Source organism: Salvia hispanica, chromosome 1, assembly GCF_023119035.1.
Source record: "Salvia hispanica cultivar TCC Black 2014 chromosome 1, UniMelb_Shisp_WGS_1.0, whole genome shotgun sequence".
In the NCBI taxonomy this organism is placed as follows: Eukaryota; Viridiplantae; Streptophyta; class Magnoliopsida; order Lamiales; family Lamiaceae; genus Salvia; species Salvia hispanica.
The window spans coordinates 26,448,550-26,470,036 of record NC_062965.1 but is presented as its reverse complement, the minus strand read 5'-3'; the positions used below and the strand labels follow the sequence as shown (position 1 = coordinate 26,470,036).

Here is a 21,487-nt window from a genome sequence, read left to right as displayed (position 1 = left end):
ATCAAACCAAACCGTTTATAAACCAATAACATAGTTGTATCTCTTAATTCCTTCATCTCGCAAGACTTACTGAATTGGTTTGTGCATTTATTTCCTACTTCTTTCTGCAATGTTTTTGTGTAAATTATACTTAATTATGTGGTGGATCATCAATCACATTCACATTCACCCCTACCTCTGCAATGAAGTGAAGTGAGAGGAAGAGAGAGAACGAAGCTTCCAAATCCGACTCTTCCACAGACTTAGGTATTCACCATCAACATAACTCATGATTTTAAGCTGCGTTCACCTCATGATTTTTGCATGTTGATCTTCAACATAGTTTTCTACTCTATATATGCTTGTTTTGATACTCACCTAAAAGAATGAAGAACCTGAGCTCGACTTCTGCATTTTACCTCTTCAAACAAGTCGAGAATTTAGGCATCTACATGTTTAATTATCAGTATAAATTTTGTCGAGAAAGTGAATAAAAATTTCAGTATGAAATCAACTTGTTCTAGCACCATCCTAGTGGAAATAAGCAGATATGTTTTGTGCTCAGTTACCAATAAACATAAGAAACTAAAGTGGTACTTATTTGATCACTATATAACACAAATTACATTTCCCCAAATAACAAAAAAGGTGCCAATTTAAAGTGATTTCGAAGAAGAACATTTGAGGAGATTAACGAGTTATCATTGAAATTTTTGTCTAATCGATAATTTAAAGTGATAACACAATGAAGAAGAACGTGTGATGAGATTTGCTAGTTATAGTTGAAATTTTTGTGTCATGCTCACGTTCAATTTAAAGTGATAGCACAATGAAGAACATTGATGAGATTCGCTAGTTATTGTTGAAATTTTGTCTAATGCTCACGTATTTTTCATTATGATTACTCTCAATATCTGAATTTATCCCTTGTAATTTTCTTGGCATGTTGTATGTTCCAAATTTGATTAAGAATTTTTATCATGTTTGAAGAGAGTCGGTCAAACTGCTATTGATTTTAGTGTGATGTAGTTGCATAAAACCAAACCGATTATAAACTATTAACATAGTTGTATCTCTTAATTCCTTCATTCTCGCAAGACTTACTGAATTGGTTTGTGTTATTATTTCCTACTTTATGCAATGTTTTTGTGTAAATTATACTTAATTTTGTAGTGGATTCACATACCGCAGCCAAGTTGAGCGGAAAGATGGCATCATCATCGACCAACCGAAGTTTGTCGCATATTCTCACTAAAAGAGATCAAGTCGGCCACTAGAAATTTCCTCGATGATCATATACTAGGAAAAGGAGGTTTTGCCACCATTTACTTAGGTATCATTAGGGGTGGGAATACGGATATCGGGTATTGGATTTACCCATACCCGACCCGATATCCGCCGGATTTGGATACCCAATATCCAATTTTATGGGATTGGGTATGGGATTGGATATTGAAATATAAGTTAAATCGGGTATTGGATAACCCGAATGGGTATCGGGTATTACCCGAATATCCAATTTATTATTTAAGCATATTTTAAATTAGGTTTAGCCATTTTGCATTAAATATAATCTTACACTTTAAAATAAAAGTGATCATTTTTTTTAATTTTATACTACAAAATAAATGAAACATTAAAGATATTAGTCAATTTAGATATTTTTATATTTCTATTAATATATAAAATTTAATTTTTTAATTAATTAGTAACACATGTAAAGAGTCGGGTATTTGGATACCCGATACGTCGGATATGGATACACGGGGCGGGTATTGGAGTACCCGAAAATATATCGGGGCGGAGTTTGGATAGACATTTTGATTATTTTCGGGTTTGGATACCCGGCTTTTTCGGGTCGGGTATCCACGGATACCCGTATTCCCACCCCTAGGTATCATTGACGGTGGGAAAGTGTCAGTGAAGCGGCTTATTAAAGCTTCCAGTCAAAAGAAGATGGGGTTTGATGAGGAGATACATGCACTAACACAGATCAAGCATCGCAATATTGTTTCTCTAATTGGTCATTGTAACAAGGACGACGAGAAGATTCTAGTGTACGAATACATAGATAATCAGACACTAAGTGATCACCTCCACAGAAGGTTGAGGGACGGCCACTCAGAGTTCTCGTGGAATCAACGACTTACTATCTTGATAGGAGTTGCACGAGGATTGTATCATCTTCACCATTGCATCGACATCGGCTCATTCATACACAGTGATCTGAAGAGTTCCAACATTCTTTTAGACAAGAATCTCGTGGCTAAAGTTGTAGATTTTGGCTTGGCCAAGTATGTGAGCTTGGATCACCCACTTAGCTATATTTTTACCGATGGTAAGGGCACGTGTGGGTACATGGATCCGTATTATATATTAACTAGGAAGCTTATAAAGGATAGTGACACGTATTCATTTGGGATGGTGATGCTTGAAGTTTTGAGTGGTAGACAGGTCAATGATCAAGGTCGTCCAGAGGGAGAAATCAACTTATCCGCTTGGGCTTTAGCAAAAGAAGCTACGGACATTCTGGATCCATTTTTTCATGGGAACATAATTGCATGTAGGCTCAAGGCTATGTATATATGCTGTGATATAGCAAAAAAAATGTTTGTTTCCACCAAAGGAACGACAAGAAATGAGTCTAGTTTTGGCCCAACTAGAGCTAGCGCTACATACATCGGATAGTGATTTAGAGAATGTTAATCCGCTGCCGGCAATTGCCCATCTTGCAATACCACATTTAGATTTGAAGGAGATGACTCCTATTGATGCAGGATCAAGAGGAAGTATGGTTTATTGGTCAACCATCCCTGCCAGTGGACAGAAAGTTGCTTTTAAAATCTACAAATGTCAGGTTCCAGAACAAGAATTTCTAGCACAGGTTTGCGTAATTTGCTTTTGGTTTATACACATTATTCATATAATAATGCATCTAAGCAAATAATATATGGTTTTATAGGTTGCGACAGTATCAAGCTTGAATCATAAAAATGTAGTAAAGCTACATGGTTATTGGATGACAAACGATTCTGATTACTACATGTTTGAGTTTGCTTCAAAAAAGTCCTTACATTACATTCTATACGGTGCATTCCTCTTCCTTATTTCATTCTTCATGTTGATTTTATAACTGACAAAGTTTAATTTTTAGGATTGTCATGGGGAATAAGATTTAAGATTGCTATCGACATTGCTAAAGGGCTTTCCTACATTCACGCTGAGAAAGATTTGATTCATCGTAACCTCAAGTCTAGCAATGTGTTAATTTTTGAAGATGGAACTGCCAAGATAGCCGATCTTTATATAACCAACCCGTGTGCTTGTAATCCTAAATTCCAGTTTCCTGTTCGTGGCGGAACGCCACCGTGCTAACTTTATCATCCACCGGAGTAATATACTAAATCTTAGAAAATAAGAGAAGTAGTATAGTGAATTTGTACCTAACACTTTTGTTAATTGTATGATTGCAGATTTTCAAAAGATGGTGATACGAAGCCTGGTGATGTCTACAGCTATGGGGTAGTTCTCCTTGAACTATTGACGGGGTAGAAACTAAATGACTCTACATTACCAAAGGGAGTGGATCTTGTGAAGTGGGCAAAGGCACAACTGCTTAGTGAGGAAGAAAACATTATCAATATGATTGCACCAGAACCAATTAGTGAGGAAGGACTATGAATGATTGTGGATGATGGAATTTACACGTTTGTATATAATGATGTTTACGCACGTGACGTGTCAATTAAAAGGGTAATCAAATCATAAATTTCAAAATCAGCTGAAGTAGCTGTATCATGTCTTGCAAATCAACCTGTTTACCGTCCAGAGACGGAGGATGTTCTTCATAGGTTTCACCGCATTTAAGCTGCCCTTTTCTGTTAGCCTCAGTTTCAACTGGAAGCTCTATCTACTATCTTAAATGCAAACAGCAAAACAATAAAGAAGCTTTTTGCATTTGTTTCTATGTTATGACTACAAAAACTTGACATGACTTTTTGCTTGGTCAGTTGTATTTCAATGACAGTGTTATGACTGCAATTATTCCTGTTTTCTTAACTTTGATTGCCTTCATTTTGTTGGTAGTCAAATGCATGCATTCTTTTTGCTCCTCAATATATCTTCAACTTGATTCCATCTATTGTCTTGGCTTGAGGTATATTGTTGACTAATGCATCCAATGCATTGTTGACTGGTGTTTCAACTGCAGGAATGTTATTTACCAGTTGACTTAGGGCATGACTAACTACTGTTTGCATTAAGATTTCTAACATATTTGCTCATGTTGTCCATTATGTAACCAAATACACAGAAAGCAAACAAAGAATTTTGCTCTGCATTTCTGCCATGGCTATTCTCTAATGCAATATATTTGAAGCATCAAGGAGACTGAAGTAAAAGAAAAATAAATTTTGATAACACTAGCTTTTTCAATAGAAAACAATGGCAATGTGTCAAGTTTTCTAAGAACTTGTGCATCATTTCACGAAATGATACAGTAAAGATTATATTATGATTATGGTGTCTCATGATCATGTGATACGAGACATATCTTCTTTATTTCTCATTATTATTACTTAGTATCTTTATAATATATTGGTTAAGATTAGATTAGATTTGATGCATTTATTTTAGGAGATGATAGGATATCTTTTTATATCTCCCCATATTATAAATATGTGGAACTATTTTAATAATGGAGATCATCCAATCAATTAATGACAATAATTATCTTATGCCATAATCTGTGAGTTTACGAGAGAGAGAAGAATATTGTGAGTTGCCGCCGACCTTGTCACGAGCGTCAGAAAGTTTGTTTTGCGTGAGATAACCTAGAAGCTGCCTGACGGGATCACCCGCGCACAGCTACGGTAGCCGCCGACGTCGAAAAGTTTGTTTGTCAACGTAGTTCTGTGTTAATTTCCGTTAAGAGGAGGACCCTCTTAACAACTGGTGCTTTCATCGCGATCTCACCCTCCGTATTACTGCTGTCATCATGTCATCCAACTATACCCATCGGCAATTCGACCACCAGCAACAGTCACGACAACAAGTTTACAGTGCAAAGCTCGATCTCTTGCTCTCAAAACTCACCGACATGGAGAGGCGATGAGATGTGTCCAAGACTTCGCACAACAAGATGGATTCGGCCTCCTTACGAGTTTCCTGCCCAAGACAAAAGGGATTATGACGACTTCCGCCGTCGATGGCCACCGACGTACGGTCAGCGCCGCTGCAATCCGCCGGCAAGATTTCGTGACCAATACATCGATACGCGGGACCAACGTAGGAGATATGATAGTGATTATCGAGATTTCTCTCACCGATATGTTGATCAGTACGTGTAACATGACTATACTACTCGCCAGCCATCCTGCTGGGACCCACCGGACGCTCGTTCACCTAGACGCAACCAAGCCTATGATGAGAATGTTGATGTTGGGTATATGAGACAACATATTCATGAAGAAACTTGTTTTATGACTCATGACATGAACTCTTCACGTGGCATTGAGAAGAGAGTAGGATATGGGTGTATTTCAAACATTGAACCCGGACATCACCTTTGGCAGTCGGACCGAACACTTACGACTCCTGATCGAACACGACATCAATAGGCGCGACAACCCTCCTGCCGGCAAGCACCGAGTCTCTGCCGCTCAGCAGCGCCACCGCTCGCTGCTGCTGCACCGTCACCGCCGCTGCGATCAGATCGTCCGCAAAAGCAGCCAGATACAACGTCGACTATTGAGCAGCCACTCTACGCTGCACCGAGAGCTTGTCAGCCGTTGCAATCGCTGCCCGTGTCAGCTCCATTCTTGGCCTCTACTCGTCATCCACTGGCTGGTGTATCAAGCACAAGGAAAGAGGAGTGGGAAACGCATTTGCACGATGGTGAAGAAAAGAGGGAAGATAAGTTGACAGAACTTAATAGTGTGTGGAATCAACAAGAGAAAGTGAGTGACTCTACTGCCAAAAGAGAAGAAGAGGTCAATAAAAATTTTCCCAAGCTGATCAAGAAAGAGACTAAAGCTGAAGCTCTTTGAGCTAGTTTAGAGGCGAAGAAACAATATTTATGTGTGCTTCTTGAGCAGAAGAGCAGAAACGAGAAAATGGAGATTCAATGCCTTGTTGAGGAGCACAAGCCTGTATTGGGATACAAAAGCACGACCTTGAAGTGGAAATAGAAGAAAAAAGAAGGTTATTTGAGGGTGATGTTGAAGTCAAAACTATAGAATTGGTTACGAAGAAGAGTGTAATCAGCCAGAAAATATTGAAAAAAGGAGGGCAGACTTATGTGTTTGATCCAGGAGGAGATACGTCACCAAAATGTGTGCTTTCAACTCTCTTTGCTGCTTCGTGGTGTTGTGGTTTCCACCTTGAGGACAAGGTGGATTTCAACCGTGGGGGAGTTGATACAAGACATATCTTCTTTATTTCTCATTATTTTTACTTAGTATCTTTATAATATATTGGTTAAGATTAGATTAGATTTGATGCATTTATTTTAGGAGATGATAGGATATCTTTTTGTATCTCTCCATATTATAAATATGTGGGACTATTTTCATAATGTAGATCATTCAATCAATTAATGACAATAGTTATCTTATGCCCTAATATGTGAGTTTACGAGAGAAAGAGAGGAATATTGTGAGTTGCCGCCGACCCCGCCACGGGCGCCAGAAAGTTTGTTTTGCGTGAGATAACCTAGAAGCTGCCCGACAGGATCACCCGCGCACAGCGACGGTAGCCGCCGACCCGAGATTGGGCACCGGAAAGTCTGTTTATCGACGTAGTTCTGTGTTAATTTCCGTTAAGAGGAGGACCCTCTTAACATTATGGTTATGTACTTATGTGCATATATGATCATATACCTACCAACTTAACATCCACTTGCTTCCCCACTGTAAACATTACTCAACTAAATTAATAGAACCTGATAAACTATGCCAACACAAATTCCTCCTTCATTATGTTGCTCATAAGATGAATCCTCACTTATTTTAGTCGGTGGTCAAAATAATAAATTTATTGTTGTATATTAGGGAGAGCTCCAAGAATGAGAAAGGGAGAGGGGTTGTTTCTAATACATCACCTACTGCACACACAAATATGATAAATGATGATTTTGGGGTAAATGGAATAAATAATAAATTTATTAAATTATAATTACTTTAAATTAGGGTGGGCTACGTGGCTATAAAAATTCAAATGAGGAGGATTATGAAGAATCACCCATTAATAAGGCCTGAAATCTGGACAATATTTATTCGGCCGAAACAATAAAATGGCCCAGAAAATTCAATCGCATAATTATATTGAAATAATTAATTTAATATGTAAAGCAATAAAAAAACATAATTCGAATGTTTACAGTTTACTTCTATGAGATTCGAATCGAAGATAAAAAATTCTTTCAACATAGTAAATCTTTTGAGGTTTAAAAAGAGACTGTATTCACTTAACGAACATTTGACAATTTTATCATTTCATATGTCATGTATAGAAATTTATATACAAAAGTAACACATATTTGAATCTAGGCTAGTATTTCACAAGCGTATAACGTCACCTCTATCTTAGATTCCCATTTCCCAAAATAAGTATATACGCCGTCCGTCCAAAAATTAGACTACTTTCTAAATATGAAAAAATTTAAGTATTTAAATACTATTAATAATATAAACTTTACAATCTACTAATATTACTCATTCCTTACTTTTCTGTATCTCACTTATTTTACCAATTTCACAATTATATCTATTTTTAGTGGACGGAGGGAGTAATATATACAATTTGGCGGCAATTATAGACTACAAACGGCCTATGGCTATATCCGAAAATTCAAACCTATCTTGTACTAGTCCACAACTAATAGGATACACGAAGCCCCGAAATTCTTTTTTTATAATTTATACAAATTATATTTAATTATATAATGAAATTCATACAATATCCAAAGCTTAGCGGAGAGTATTTGGTGGTCCATTGTTCTATTTGAACTACATGTATTTGAATACAAATTGAAATGAAGTAAATTCGAAACTGAAAATGTAGTAACAAATGAAAGCATGGTTAGAACCTAAGCCAGTAACTGTAGGATAATATGCACATTACCCAGAAAATGTAACTTTAGCACCATCTGGATTCTGGAGCAATAAGAGGCTCTACAACCTTTACTTGAAGCACATAAGACCTGCAGGTTAGACATCGAGATATAACAAATTGCAGGCCATGCTTAAACCAACTTATAACAGAATCACGAATCACCGGTAAACTACAAAAGAGCAAATGCATGAAGTCTAAGATAACATCCATGCATAATAAGTACTACTACTGTTAATTCTATAGGAGTGCAGTAACAACTTGACACCATTTTCATCTCCAACATCAATCTCCTCAACCAACAAACTGCCTTTATATACAAAATCACAGACAACAGTTTTTAGCTGGGATTTTGGCAAGGGCAAAAAGAAAGAGGAACACGGGACTAAGTATTGTTGAATGAATTTCACAAACAAACCTTCAAGACATGTAAAGATCTAAACCCAATCAAGGTCTATTAAAATAATACTCCTTCACGATTTGCGCATCCTGCATGCAGCTAATAAACCCATCCGACATGTACTAAACAACTCTCGAACGAATGAGGCCAATCTGGATTTTCAGCAAGCTGACACTAAGTTCTTCATCTTTCTTTTCCACCTCTTTTTCAGGAAGTTTCTTCTTTACTTGACTAACCTTTACTCTCTTATTCAACTTTTTTCTTTTGTTTTTTGAAAACAAAAAAGGAGCAATATTCAATTTCTGGTACAAAACAATCATGTAATTAAGATCAAGTTCCAAAAGTTTTCAAGTAAGAATCTCAACCAAAATATAGTCTTTTTTTCTTTACTCTACAACAAGATGAGTAGCTCTAGACTAGCACCCATATCATCATGATGGGAGTTGCTTCGCATTTGCTTATATATATTCATAAGTATATTTTAAAATGCCAGAGCATGAAAGCACATATGAAGGCTAATGATAACAGTATCAGTAGTCAATCTGCATTTTTCCCTTAAATAACCCTTGATTTAACACAATTTGAAATTGAAATTAAAAATTGAAGGGTTACATCTTTAGCTCCGAGCTTAAATATCACAGTGATCATATCGCACATTGTAGGATCCGATGCCATAACTTGGTTTAATTCCTTGCAGAAAAAAATTGATTCTTCATGGGATTCATATGGTGGCATCTGGTGAATTAGTACTCCTACTCTAATCATTAGTACTCCTATTCTTTCAGTCGTCCAGTTGAGGAACGCATCTTGCCCAGTTGGGCTTTATACAGAGAAGCTCGTGAGATTTTAGACCCTGTTTTTCATGGAAACCTATCGGAATATAGCCTTGAGATATGTTGCGATATCGCTAAAAGGTGCTTGAATCAAGTACGAAAGAAACGGCCAGAAATGAGTGAAGTTTTGGCCCAGCTAGAGTTAGCCTTACTCGCGTCCCAATATGAATCGGTCAATGAAGAGGGCATTAATATGTCGTCGTTACTCGCAGATCTTGCAACTCCACTAGCTGAGTTAGAGAACGTGAAAGATTCATTTGGATTTGGAACAAGAGGAAGTATCGTTTACTATGCACACTATGGTACCGGACAAGGTCCCGTGCATGTTGCTATTAAACAATGCAAGTGTCAGTTGCCAGAACAAGCATTTCTAGCACAGGTTTGACAATACCATTACTAAGTTCATGCATGAGTCTACCTTTTGATTTAAATGCATAATTCATATATTACTACTATATTTGCATCTTGAGAAAGAACATATGGTTTTGTAGGTTTTAACACTATCAAAGCTTAATCATGAAAATGTGGCAAAGCTACTTCATTTTTGTATGACAATTGATATGGATTACTATGTATATGAGTTTTCTTCAGGAAGATCTCTACATGACATTCTTCATGGTGCACTCCTCCTTATTTTTCATTCTTTATACTCATAATGACCTAATATTGTAAGTGACAAAGTTTGATTACTGAGGCTTCTATATGAACAGAGGAACTAGAAGACGTGGAGCAGCCGCATTACTTGGAGATAATTCCGGAATTCCCATGGTCCAAAAGAATTAAAATCGCAGTTGAGGCTGCGAAAGGATTGTGCTACATTCATGACGAGAAAACTCTGATTCATCGTAATATCAAATCCAGCAATGTTTTAATTTTTAATGGTGGAAGTACGGCTAAGATGACTGATCTTCATATATGCAATCCATGTTCTTGTAACTTTCCTCCTATTCGTGGAGAAAGGCCGCCGTGCGAACTTTATCATCCACCAGAGTATGTTATTTTTCCTAGGAATTAAGAAAAATAGTATTGTGAATATGTAGTTATAATATTATCATATGATGGCAGATATTCGAAAGACGGGGATAGTCAGGGAGGTGATGTTTACAGCTTCGGTATGGTTCTACTCGAACTCTTGACAGGGAAGAAACCACTTGATCCTACATTGCCGGAGGGAATGAACCTTGTGAGTTGGGCAACACCGCAACTAACTTACGATGAAGGGATACAAATGGTTATGGATGATAGAGTCGGGGAAGACAACCCTCTCGTGGCAGTTAAAAAGGTAATAAAATCATACGAATTTCAAAATTAGTTGAAGCTGACATTGTGTTTGTTCTATACATATAATTACTTTGTTTTCTTAGTAGAGTAGCAGGGGAATGGTTTATGCATTGATTCATGATTTTGATGTTTTGCTCAATACAGATGGCTGCAATAGCTATATCACGTCTTGCAAATGAATCCATTCTCCGTCCAATGCTGAACGAGGTTTTGATAGATCTCCAAGAAGCTTTACACGAAACACAAAACTATTACCGGAATCTTGAGCAACGAGCAAGGCTCTGAACAACTCTTGAATTGATACGGATCCGACTGCAGCACCTTAGGGGCGATGTCTAAGGACCTTATCTTTAAATTATTTAGTATTGTAATCGAGTTCAGTGATTTATAACTCTTCTCGGGTTTTTTTTGTCGGTTCTTTCCCAAGTCATATCAAAAGAGGCGAACAACACCGGATCAGTTTACTTAATATTGTAGTATATGTTTCTTTAATTTGTATTCTAATTTGCCTTTTATTTATTTTTTTTATTTTCTATTTTCAAATCCCTCAAATGGTGCACGGAGCAAGAAATTGTTCATAATATAAATGTAAATAGCAGTATCAACTTTACATTTTCTACAATACAACTTTGAGCATCCATTTTCTTTGTTCGATTGGATCAATGCATTGTGTAATATAATTCCTCATATTTTCAATAGGTTCAAAATAAGTAGTCACTTATAACATTATATAAAACTTTGACTAATTCTCTTACACCAAAAAAAAGAACAATTCATATTGAAAGACAAAAAAGTACAGTAGTAAAAGATGGGCCTGCAGTCGATAATACTTCCCTTTCAAGAATGAATCTTTTATTTTTTTTAGTCTAGAGTTTGCAAGAATGAGACAAATTTCTTGAGCCCATCATTTTTCCAACCAATTTTATATGTATAATGTGTGTAGTGTGTGTTTATATGTATATATATTGTGTATTGTGTTAAGATTGCTCAATTTTATGACTATTTGGAATTTCAATTATTTACTTTTGATATAAATTTCAAATTGTGAAATCGGGAAGAATTGAAATTGTAAATTCAACTCCAAATCTAAATATTTTGTAATACCAAAATTTAGATTTGGAATTGAATGCTACTATTCCATAATACTGAACGGAGCCTAATGGTTATTACCTTTTGAATTGAATTTAGTGGAGTTTATTATTTGTGAATTGGGCTTTTGCCTATGACTCGATTGTGCTGCATAGAATCAAATTAATCAAAAGTCATTTCGGTGAAAAGAAAGCAACACACTACAAATTAATACATACTCTTCTTTAAGCTTTAAAGTCTTGGAGCAACAAAATTTGATAATAAATTAATAATTAAAAATATAAGTGAGGGCATGCTTTTCTTGCAATGGGAGATTCAGATGTTCCTTAATTGTTGCCATTAGCAAGCCTCATAGATTCTTAAAACATGTTTAATGTAAACGGAAAGTTGCTTGTTTCATTTCAAATTGTTTATTCCCTATCATCAATTAATTCTATAAATAGCTGTTTTGTTTTTTAATGATCCAACAACGATTTTACTCTCTTTGATTATTTGTAAGTATAGGTTTGAAGGCTCGGTGAAACCATTTTTGGTTTACCAACATAGTCTAGTACTAGTAATAGTAGTACAGTATTAATTTTGGATTTTAGATTTTAGATTTCCACTTTTCGTATCTCACTTTCATACTTTTTTCATATTTTCATATCATTTTTAAAAATTTTAAATCTGTATGCTTTAGTAGATTTTATATCAATAATTGACTATACCTAATTGGATATGTTATTATATTTAAAATTTTATTATCGTTTTTATTGAATAAAAATATTAATATCGATTTTATTGAAAATTGAAATGATCTGTACTTATTTTCATTTCCTTATCTTTGGTGCAGGCATTTTCAGGAAATATTTCAGAAGAGGACAGACCACAGACGGTTATAAAAAAGAAAGGTTTTTTGGTATGTCTTCTGAAATAAGAATTCAATTTGAATGTTTGTTTATGTTAATCTTATGCATGTAGCTTTCCGATTATACATTAGAAGAAGATTGAGAATCGATGATAAAGTACAGGAATTCACTACATGTAATATGTTCAATTTGGTAGATATTGAACTTTGATATTTTTCGCATATGTGATCGGTTCTAATTAGATGTAAACCTTTTTTATTTATATAGAATATAAATAGAACGCTGAAGCATAATATATTTAATAAAAAATTAATACTCAAATTTTTGAATTCATTAGATTTGAAAAATTATATTTCATGATTGAATATGTATTATATTTGGTTAATGAAAATGAATTTTACAATTTAATTCTAAATAGTACCACTTAAGTAATAATCATATATTAATGTGTCGTAGTACTTACTCCCTCCATTTCACCTTTTCTTGTGTTAATGTCTCACTCTAAATAAAACATCATTCTCTCTGTTTATGTCTTATTTTATTTTCTTCTGACAAAACAACACTACCGCTACAGCAAAAAAACCCTTTTAAAGACATTTTTAATGCATTTAAGGAAACTAATTTGTATTTCTAAATGTACCACCAATACTTTAAAAAGTGTTCTTATTGTTGGTACACCAACTAAAACTAAAAGACAGCAAATAAAAGTGTCTTAAAACACCAAAAGATTAAGCTAATTTATCATTAATTTAAAATTATTTTCTTTAGTGTCCTTAATTGTTGTATTTTAAAATAAAATTCAGCACATGCGTTATCTCCTTAAGTAAGTTTTTTAAAATATACCTAAAATCTCGTACCGTATAAAAAATTCCACTTGAAATAATATGTAGGGAATATATGATAATTGGTTAATATGAAAAGAAAACAAACAAGATGTTATGAACAATGTAGTACGGAAAACTTCTAGAGACGACTAGTACTGACAGTAGTCCCCAACCAATTAAATTGTCAGCAGTGGAGGATTAATGATACTACCGCGATCCTACAATAGAAAAACCTAAGTTATACTTAGTGGCACGGATTTTAAAAAATACAAAAAAATAGTGGATTAAAACTTCAAAAAATATTAGTGAATTATGAATTCATTTTTTATATTAATTTTATAATAAAATATGATTAAAATCAATTAATAGAATGTGAGACATAGTTACTATTTATGGTAAAATTAAAATATACTCTTATTAGAATATATGGATAAGACAAAATGTGATTCTTATGTGGAGCGGAGGAAGTATAATCTTTGAAGGGGTGAAATAAGATAGAAGTAAACAAATAATTGGACAATATGAGACTTATTTTTATTTTAATGTGTGATGAAATTTGTGGAGTCCTTAGGTCGGGGTTTCAACCTTTTTTTATTTTAATGTGTGATGAAATTTGTGGAGTCCTTAGGTCGGGGTTTCAACCTTTTTTTATGAAAAATTGAATTTTAAGAAAGATCAAAAAGCAACGTCTTCTTCAATTCATAAAATTTCTATAGATTAAAGTCCTCGTCTTTCTCATTTTTATCTATTTGTGTACGAATCTATCCATATTGGCCAAGCGGCACACTTTTTGTTAGGTAGTGTAAATTCAAGTTAAATACGGAGTAAATGTTAAATATAGATAATTCACTATAAAAAATTTATCTATCAATTTTTTTTATCATTTTTGTATATATATATTCATTATATTCCACTCACAAGTTCATACACAAAATAAAATCATTTTAATTATACTTTAATATATATTTCCTCTGTCCATAAAAAATAGTTTCATTTTACCATTTTGGAATGTCACAAAAAAATAGACTCATTTCTAAAAATGAAAAGTCTCTCTTATATTTTTCCATTGTTTCTCTTCTCTCTCATACTTTATCCACTTCTTTTATTTATTTCTCTTACCTTACCTACTTCTTTATCTTTCCTCTTACTTTATCAATTTCTCATTAAAATTCACGTCGTCCACAATGAGACTACTTTTTATGGACGGAGGAGGATATAAATATAACATATATATAAGAGAGCACTATGATACCTCCTTAATTAGAGTCGCAACATATTTCCAACTTCGTGTGGCTATGTGATACGTAACATGCAACATTGTAAACACTACCATGCAATATTCATTTGTGGAAACTGTTGATGGCTTTCTGCAGATTATATGGTATTTATAGGCGGATTACATTATATACTTAATTCTTATTGCATAACTACAGACATTGAACATTTTATACACTTATAATGAACATTTTTATATTTTATATGCACGCAATGAACTTCTCCAGAACATTATGCATATAAATGTTCATTATAAAGGGATTAAGTTGATTACAAGTGCATATTATTCATGGGCCTTCAAATATCTTTTGGTTGTAGTTAGAAAGTGTGGCCCGTACTGATATATGATACTCTAATTCTTAAGCCCAATATCTTTTATCTAGTACTACTAGTTATAAGCAAAATTAAATAAATACAGTACGTAAACAAATTTTGAAATTCATGGGACATCACCAACCATAAAGCCAGTCAAATTTAATCCAGCAGGATGGAATCATCATCGTCCAAGGCGAAACAACATTGTCGCAAATTCACTCTAAATGCTCTCAAGTTGGCCACCAATAATTTCAGTGCTACAGAGGAATTAGGGCATGGAGGTTTTGGTACGGTTTATAAAGGTTTCATCCGCAAAGAGAATCTAATGGTAGCGGTGAAGAGGCTAAACACAGCCAAGCTAAAGGAGAAGGGGTTCTATGAGGAGATTGTAGCACTAAGTCAGATCCAGCATAGTAATATTGTCTCTCTCATTGGCTATTGCGACGAGGATAGAGAGAAGATTATTGTATATGAGTTCATAGCGAATCGAACTCTATATGATCACCTCCACAAACTACTAAGGGACGGCCACTCCTTGCTCTCCCTGAATGAACGACTCAGAATCTTAATAGGAGCTGCTCGAGGCTTGTATCATCTTCACTACTGCATCAGGGGAGGCTCATTTATACACCGCGATGTGAAGAGTGAAAATATCCTTCTCGATGAAAATCATGTGGCTAAACTTGCAGATTTTGGATTGGCTAAATTTGTAAGCTTGGATGACCCACATAGCCATGTTAGTACGGGTGGTGAAGGCACGCCTGGATATCTGGATCCGTACTATTTTTACAACAGGAAACTTACAAGGGCTAGTGACACCTATTCTTTTGGAGTGACGATGTTTGAAGTATTGAGTGGTAGACATGTAATTGATGATGATCGTCCTGAGGAAGAACCCATCTTCCCCATTTGGGCTTTAGAGAAAGAAGCTCATGAGATTTTAGACCCAGTTTTACGTGGAAGCATCTCGGAAGATAGCCTCAAGATAATTTGTAATGTAGCTAAAAGATGCTTGCATGCCGAACCAAAGCAGCGGCCGGAAATGAGTGAAGTTCTTGCCCAACTTGAGCTAGCCCTACTCACATCCTATAATGAATCAGACAATGAAGATAATGTTAATATGCGGCAGGTAACTGAAAATTTGGCCTTTGCAATATCAGAGTTGGAAAAAGTGACTAAAGAAGTCAATTCCATGGGTCATGGATCAAGAGGAAGTAATGTTTACAAAGGATTCAGCAGTACTGGAGAAATTGCTATTAAACGGTACAACTGCCAAATGTCAGAACAAGCATTCCTAGCACAGGTTCGATAATGCAATTACTAAGTTTATCCATAACTACCTTTTGTTTTAGATACATGTTTCATTTATTAATGTGTTTGTAGGTTGTCACACTAGCAAATCTGGATCATGAAAATGTGGCAAAGCTACACGGATACTGTATGACTAATGATATGGATTATTATGTGTATGAGTTTGCTCTTGGATGGTCATTACATGACGGTCTACATCGTAAGTTTTTCTACCAAAAAGGAATAATGACATGGGGCATAAGAATTAAAATTGCTGTTGAAGTTGCTAAAGGTTTGTGCTACATTCATGACGAGAAAGAACTGATTCATCGCAATATCAAATCCAGTAATGTTTTAATTTTTGAGGAAACCGCTAAAATAACTGATCTTCATCTGTCCAATCCATGTTCTTGTAAGTCACCGGTTCCTCTTCGTGGACCAAGGCCGAAATGCGAACTTTATCATCCACCAGAGTATGTTATTTTCTGAATCTTGCCTACACATGAGTATTGTAAATTTTTACTTATAATATTATATGATGGCAGATTTTCAAAGGATGGCGATAGTAAGGCTGGTGATGTTTATAGCTTTGGTGTAGTTCTACTTGAACTCTTGACAGGTAAGAAACCAATTGACTCTACATTGCCAAATGGAATGGACCTTGTGAGTTGGGCAACACCACATCTAACTAGTGAGCAAGGGAACCTTGTGAGGTGGTTAACACCACAACTTATTAGTGAGGAAGGATTACAAATGATTGTGGATGATCGACTCGAGAAAGACTATCCTCTCGTGGCAGTTAAAATGGTAATAAAATCATACAAATTTCAAATCATTAATTGGGATTGTGTTTTCTCTATGCATTGATTCAGGATTACAATTACAGATGGCCGGAGTTGCTGTATCGTGTCTTGCAAATCGACCCTTTCTCCGTCCAACAATGGATGAGGTTTCGGAAAATCTACAGGAAGCTTTACGCAAAACACAAGACTATTACCGGGAAATACTGATGTCAAACCACAAAGCCCATGCACCGCAACGTAGTCCAGCCGCAACACCTTAGAGATATCATGTCAAGGCGGCCTATCTTCACTTCATTTAGTATGTGCAAGTGAGTCGAGTGATTAATAATTCATTCTCGGGTTTTCTTTGTCGGTTCTTTCCCGAGTTATATTAAGAGTTGAACCGCATGGTTAGGTTAGCTAAGTTGAATAATATTCTGATGAATTGCAATAATTACTCCCAAAATAAATTCTAGCAGTGTATGGTTTGGGAGATTTACAAATACTGATTAAAGTAAATAATTAATAAACCCAATTATTCTTCGTCCTCAATTGTATATATAGTTTTGTTCATTTATGAACCTCCGATTTTGCTCTGTCATAAGTATATGCAAGTATAAATGGATTTGAAGGTTAACTTAGATCACTTTTGGTTTATCAACAGTCTTGTGAAATTTTGGAATTGAGATGTCCATTTTTTTGTGTTTCATTCCAAGTACCAATTGAAGATTGCCACACTTAGTCAGATCCACCATCGCAATATAGTGTCTCTTATTGGCTACTGCAAGGAGGACGACGAGATGATTCTTGTGTATGAATACATAGCAAATCATACACTCGAAGATCACCTCCACAGACTATTAAGGGATGAACGACTTACTATCTTGATTGGAGTTGCCCGAGCTTTGTGTCATCTTCAGTACTTCATCCGCGGAGGCTCATTTAAACATCGCGAATTTAAGAGTTCAAATATCCTTCTAGATGACAATTTTGTGGCTAAAGTTAGTTTGGATGACCTACATAGCCATGTTAGTACGGCTGATATTGGCACCTTTGGGTATGTTGATCCGTCTGTGTAAGAGACTTACAAGGGCTAGTAGAACATATTCTTTTGGGGTGATGGTGTTAGAAGTATTGAGCGGTAGACGGGCAGTTGATAATAGTCGTCCAGTTGAAGAATGCATCTTGCCTAGTTGGGCTTTATATAGAGAAGCTCGTGAGATTTTAGACCTTGTTTTTCATGGAAACATCTCGGAATATAGCCTCGATATGTGTTGTAATATCGCTAAAAGGTGCTTGAATCACATACGAAAGCAACGACCAGAAATGAGTGAGGTTTTGGCCCAACTTGAGTTATCCTTACTCGCATCCCAAAATGAATCAGCTCGTTAATCGCAGATCTTGCCATTCCACTAGCTGAGTTAGAGAACGTGAAAGATTCATTTGGATTTGGAACAAGAGGAAGTATCTGTTTACTATGCACACTATGGTACCGGACAAGGTCCCATGCATGTTGCTATTAAACAATGCAAGTGTCAGTTGCCAAAACAAGCATTTCTAGCACAGGTTTGACAATACCATTACTAAGTTCATGCATGAGTCTACCTTTTGATTTAAATGCATAATATTAATTCATATATTACTACTATATTTGCATCTTGAGAAAGAACATATGGTTTTGTAGGTTTTAACACTATCAAAGCTTAATCATGAAAATGTGGCAAAGCTACTTCATTTTTGTATGACAATTGATATGGATTACTATGTGTATGAGTTTTCTTCAGGAAGATCTCTACATGACATTCTTCATGGTGCACTCCTCCTCCTTATTTTTCATTCTTTATACTCATAATGACCTAATATTGTAAGTGACAAAGTTTGATCACTGAGGCTTCTATATGAACGGAGGAACTAGAAGACGTGGAGCAGCCGCGTTACTTGGAGAAAATTCCGGAATTCCCATGGGCCAAAAGAATTAAAATTGCAGTTGAGGCTGCGAAAGGATTGTGCTACATTCATGGCGAGAAAGCTCTGATTCATCGTAATATCAAATCCAACAATGTTTTAATTTTTAATGGTGGAAGTACGGCTAAGATAACTGATCTTCATATATGCAATCCATGCTCTTGTAACTATCCTCCTATTCGTGGAGAAAGGCCGCCGTGCAAACTTTATCATCCACCAGAGTATGTTATTTTTCCTAGGAATTAAGAAAAATAGTATTGTGAATATGTAGTTATAATATTATAATATGATGGCAGATATTCGAAAGACGGGGATAGTCAGGGAGGTGATGTTTACAGTTTTGGTATGGTTCTACTCGAACTCTTGACAGGGAAGAAACCACTTGATCCTACATTGCCGGAGGGAATGAACCTTGTGAGTTGGGCAACACCGCAACTAACTTACGATGAAGGGATACAAATGGTTATGGATGATAGAGTCGGAAAAGACTACCCTCTCGTGGCAGTTAAAAAAGGTAATAAAATCGTACGAATTTCAAAATTAGTTGAAGCTGACATTTTGTTTCCTAAGAAGAATAGCAGGGGAATGGTGTTATGCATTGATTCATGATTTTGATGTTTTGCTCAATACAGATGGCTGCAGTTGCTATTCATGTCTTGCAAATGAATCCATTCTTCGTCCAACAATGAACGAGGTTTTGATAGATCTCGAAGAAGCTTTACACGAAACACAAAATTATGCCGGAATCTTGAGCAACGAGCAAGGCTCTGAACAACTCTTGAATTGATACGGATCCGACTGCAACACCTTAGAGAATATGTCGGCTAAATTTTATAAATGGGGTCTTCTACAAAAATGGTTCCACCAATAGGCTAGTTTTTTTTTTAATTTATGTAAATAGGTGTTGCGCATTCTAAGAATGCGTATTTGAAATACGCATTCTAAGAATGCGTATATCAAATACGCATTCTTAGAATGCGTATATCAAATACGCATTCTTAGAATGCGCAACAAAGCTAAATCGGCAGTCAACCCAGAAAAGTCAAAATTAAAACATAATACGCATTCTAAGAATGCGTTTCTAACTTGAATTAAATTGGGCAGAAGGTCGGGCAGAAGGCATTTCTTCGATTCTGCTGCTTCGCCGCCGCCGCCGCCGCTCCTCCCGTCGACCTGCCGCCGCCGCCGCCGCTCTCCTCCCCCACGGTATGTATTACCTCAGCCTCTATCCTTGTTTCCCCTTTGGTTAGGGTTTTTGCAATCTTTTGTAATTGGTTTTTTTTTTTTTGGAAGAATTGAAACAAGAATGTGTGCATTGTGAGAATAAGTTTGTAATTGTCTTTATTGTGCATTGTTAGTTGATGATGAAGCTTCGTTTGTAATAAGTCTGTCTGTTGTTGTATGAATTTTCTCCATATATGTATTTCAATTATATCTGGAAACTCTTGAAATGGTGGTACTAGATGATTTTTTAAGTTAACATGGACTATGTTATATTGAATTCAGGGCTGCTTGTTGGTCTTAATATATCAAGATAATAAATTGTACCCTATCACTTTGGCTAGAGCACTAGACAAGTAGACATTGATCCATTCTATCGTAGATGATGAAGTAATTTGATGTGGTGGAAAGTGATTATCAACCTAGAGAAGAAAGTTTTTAAGTCTAGGCATTAGTTCAGTGGATGTTTTGCATGGTTACCTTATCAAGTATTTTGTTATTTTAGGCTTTCGCTCAGTTGTTATTTTTAGCAATGGCATCATCATCAACTGGACCGTCCCCTTTGTATTGTGGTCCCGAAGACCCGAGCGTACTTTACTTGCAACCGCATCATATAACTGAAAGTATAATCTCTGGGAATGATACCGACACCTTTCAACCACGCAAATTGGATAATAACATTTTTCAAGCTCCAATGCATGACCGAGTGTTGGGGCATATAGAGCGGATGGGTTTTGGTGGCGTGTACCGTTGTGGAAAGCCAAAAATGTTGGACGCTTCACTTATTGGGGCATTAATTGAGAGGTGGCGTCCCGAGACACACACGTTTCACCTTCCAGTTGGTGAAGCTACAGTGACCCTTCAAGATGTCGAGATGCTTTGGGGTTTAAGGGTTGATGGTGAACCAGTTATCCTTACACAAGTGAACCACACGAGAGAGTACTGGGTGGATACGTGTTTGTCGCTTTTAGGTATAGAACCTAGTCAAGCTGAATTGAAGTTGGGGGGATTTAATGCCACTACACTGAAGGATGTTGTTAGACACCGTCTTGACGACGATCTACCCGAGTATTATTACATGCGGCATGCACGTATATTTGTGCTACTCCTACTAGGTTGTTTGATCCTCCCAGACACTTCGGGGAGAAAAATTCCCTTCCACCACATTCTATTACTAGATGACGAGAATCAGTGTTCACAACTTAGTTGGGGTGCAGCAGCGCTTGCCACTTTATATCACTACCTTTGTGAAGCTTCGTGTCAAAAGCAGAAAAAT

At 35.9% G+C, this 21,487-nt stretch overlaps 5 protein-coding genes across 8 annotated transcripts in view; all 5 read left to right on the top strand.

Annotated features, from left to right (window-relative positions):
* Positions 1-1,935: 1,935 nt before the first annotated feature.
* On the top strand, positions 1,936-6,026 carry LOC125192551 (probable L-type lectin-domain containing receptor kinase II.1). The gene is made up of 6 exons (XM_048090159.1): positions 1,936-2,542; positions 2,727-2,863; positions 2,942-3,068; positions 3,134-3,347; positions 3,453-3,501; positions 5,598-6,026. Exons 1-6 carry the CDS (start codon positions 1,936-1,938, stop codon positions 6,024-6,026), a joined length of 1,563 nt encoding a protein of 520 aa, XP_047946116.1.
* A 3,410-nt stretch (positions 6,027-9,436) lies between these two features.
* Positions 9,437-10,887, top strand: LOC125192540 (pto-interacting protein 1-like). Its single transcript, XM_048090150.1, has 5 exons — positions 9,437-9,700; positions 9,813-9,939; positions 10,032-10,311; positions 10,387-10,603; positions 10,747-10,887. The coding sequence occupies exons 1-5, from the start codon at positions 9,437-9,439 to the stop codon at positions 10,885-10,887; spliced, it is 1,029 nt and encodes a 342-aa protein (XP_047946107.1).
* Positions 10,888-12,156: 1,269 nt separating this feature from the next.
* LOC125218758 (probable serine/threonine-protein kinase PBL23) lies at positions 12,157-17,577 on the top strand. Of its 4 annotated transcripts, none has more exons than XM_048120507.1 (6): positions 12,157-12,185; positions 12,524-12,589; positions 15,125-16,256; positions 16,337-16,716; positions 16,789-17,050; positions 17,130-17,577. In XM_048120507.1, the coding sequence occupies exons 3-6, from the start codon at positions 15,126-15,128 to the stop codon at positions 17,304-17,306; spliced, it is 1,950 nt and encodes a 649-aa protein (XP_047976464.1). In that variant the 5' UTR covers positions 12,157-12,185; positions 12,524-12,589; position 15,125; the 3' UTR covers positions 17,307-17,577. The 4 variants fall into 4 exon arrangements, with proteins under 4 accessions (XP_047976464.1, XP_047976470.1, XP_047976480.1 ...); XM_048120513.1 differs by having other exon boundaries at positions 12,170-12,185; positions 15,122-16,256; XM_048120523.1 differs by having other exon boundaries at positions 12,170-12,185; positions 15,107-16,256.
* A 567-nt stretch (positions 17,578-18,144) lies between these two features.
* Positions 18,145-19,777, top strand: LOC125192531 (PTI1-like tyrosine-protein kinase 1). The gene is made up of 5 exons (XM_048090139.1): positions 18,145-18,317; positions 18,410-18,489; positions 19,013-19,211; positions 19,287-19,504; positions 19,623-19,777. Exons 1-5 carry the CDS (start codon positions 18,145-18,147, stop codon positions 19,775-19,777), a joined length of 825 nt encoding a protein of 274 aa, XP_047946096.1.
* A 337-nt stretch (positions 19,778-20,114) lies between these two features.
* LOC125192525 (protein MAIN-LIKE 1-like) overlaps positions 20,115-21,487 on the top strand; it is a 1,571-nt gene continuing 198 nt past the window's right edge. Inside the window, exons 1-2 of the mRNA XM_048090127.1 lie at positions 20,115-20,196; positions 20,717-21,468. Coding sequence (XP_047946084.1) covers positions 20,744-21,468 — 725 coding nt within the window. The 5' untranslated portion in view covers positions 20,115-20,196; positions 20,717-20,743. The remainder of the gene's footprint in view (positions 20,197-20,716; positions 21,469-21,487) is intronic.

Coding starts and splice junctions, on each gene's coding strand:
- LOC125192531 (XM_048090139.1), top strand. CDS start 18,145: ATGGTGTTAGAAGTATTGAGCGGTAGACGGGCAGTTGATAATAGTCGT. Junction 18,490..19,012: donor TGGATTTGGAACAAGAGGAA/GTATCTGTTTAC, acceptor TTAAAATTGCAG/TTGAGGCTGCGAAAGGATTG. Junction 19,212..19,286: donor AAACTTTATCATCCACCAGA/GTATGTTATTTT, acceptor ATATGATGGCAG/ATATTCGAAAGACGGGGATA.
- LOC125218758 (XM_048120507.1), top strand. CDS start 15,126: ATGGAATCATCATCGTCCAAGGCGAAACAACATTGTCGCAAATTCACT. Junction 16,257..16,336: donor AACAAGCATTCCTAGCACAG/GTTCGATAATGC, acceptor ATGTGTTTGTAG/GTTGTCACACTAGCAAATCT. Junction 17,051..17,129: donor CTCTCGTGGCAGTTAAAATG/GTAATAAAATCA, acceptor TTACAATTACAG/ATGGCCGGAGTTGCTGTATC.
- LOC125192551 (XM_048090159.1), top strand. CDS start 1,936: ATGGGGTTTGATGAGGAGATACATGCACTAACACAGATCAAGCATCGC. Junction 3,069..3,133: donor CTTACATTACATTCTATACG/GTGCATTCCTCT, acceptor TTTAATTTTTAG/GATTGTCATGGGGAATAAGA. Junction 3,502..5,597: donor GTGATGTCTACAGCTATGGG/GTAGTTCTCCTT, acceptor CGACATCAATAG/GCGCGACAACCCTCCTGCCG.
- LOC125192540 (XM_048090150.1), top strand. CDS start 9,437: ATGAGTGAAGTTTTGGCCCAGCTAGAGTTAGCCTTACTCGCGTCCCAA. Junction 9,940..10,031: donor TCTACATGACATTCTTCATG/GTGCACTCCTCC, acceptor CTATATGAACAG/AGGAACTAGAAGACGTGGAG. Junction 10,604..10,746: donor CTCTCGTGGCAGTTAAAAAG/GTAATAAAATCA, acceptor TGCTCAATACAG/ATGGCTGCAATAGCTATATC.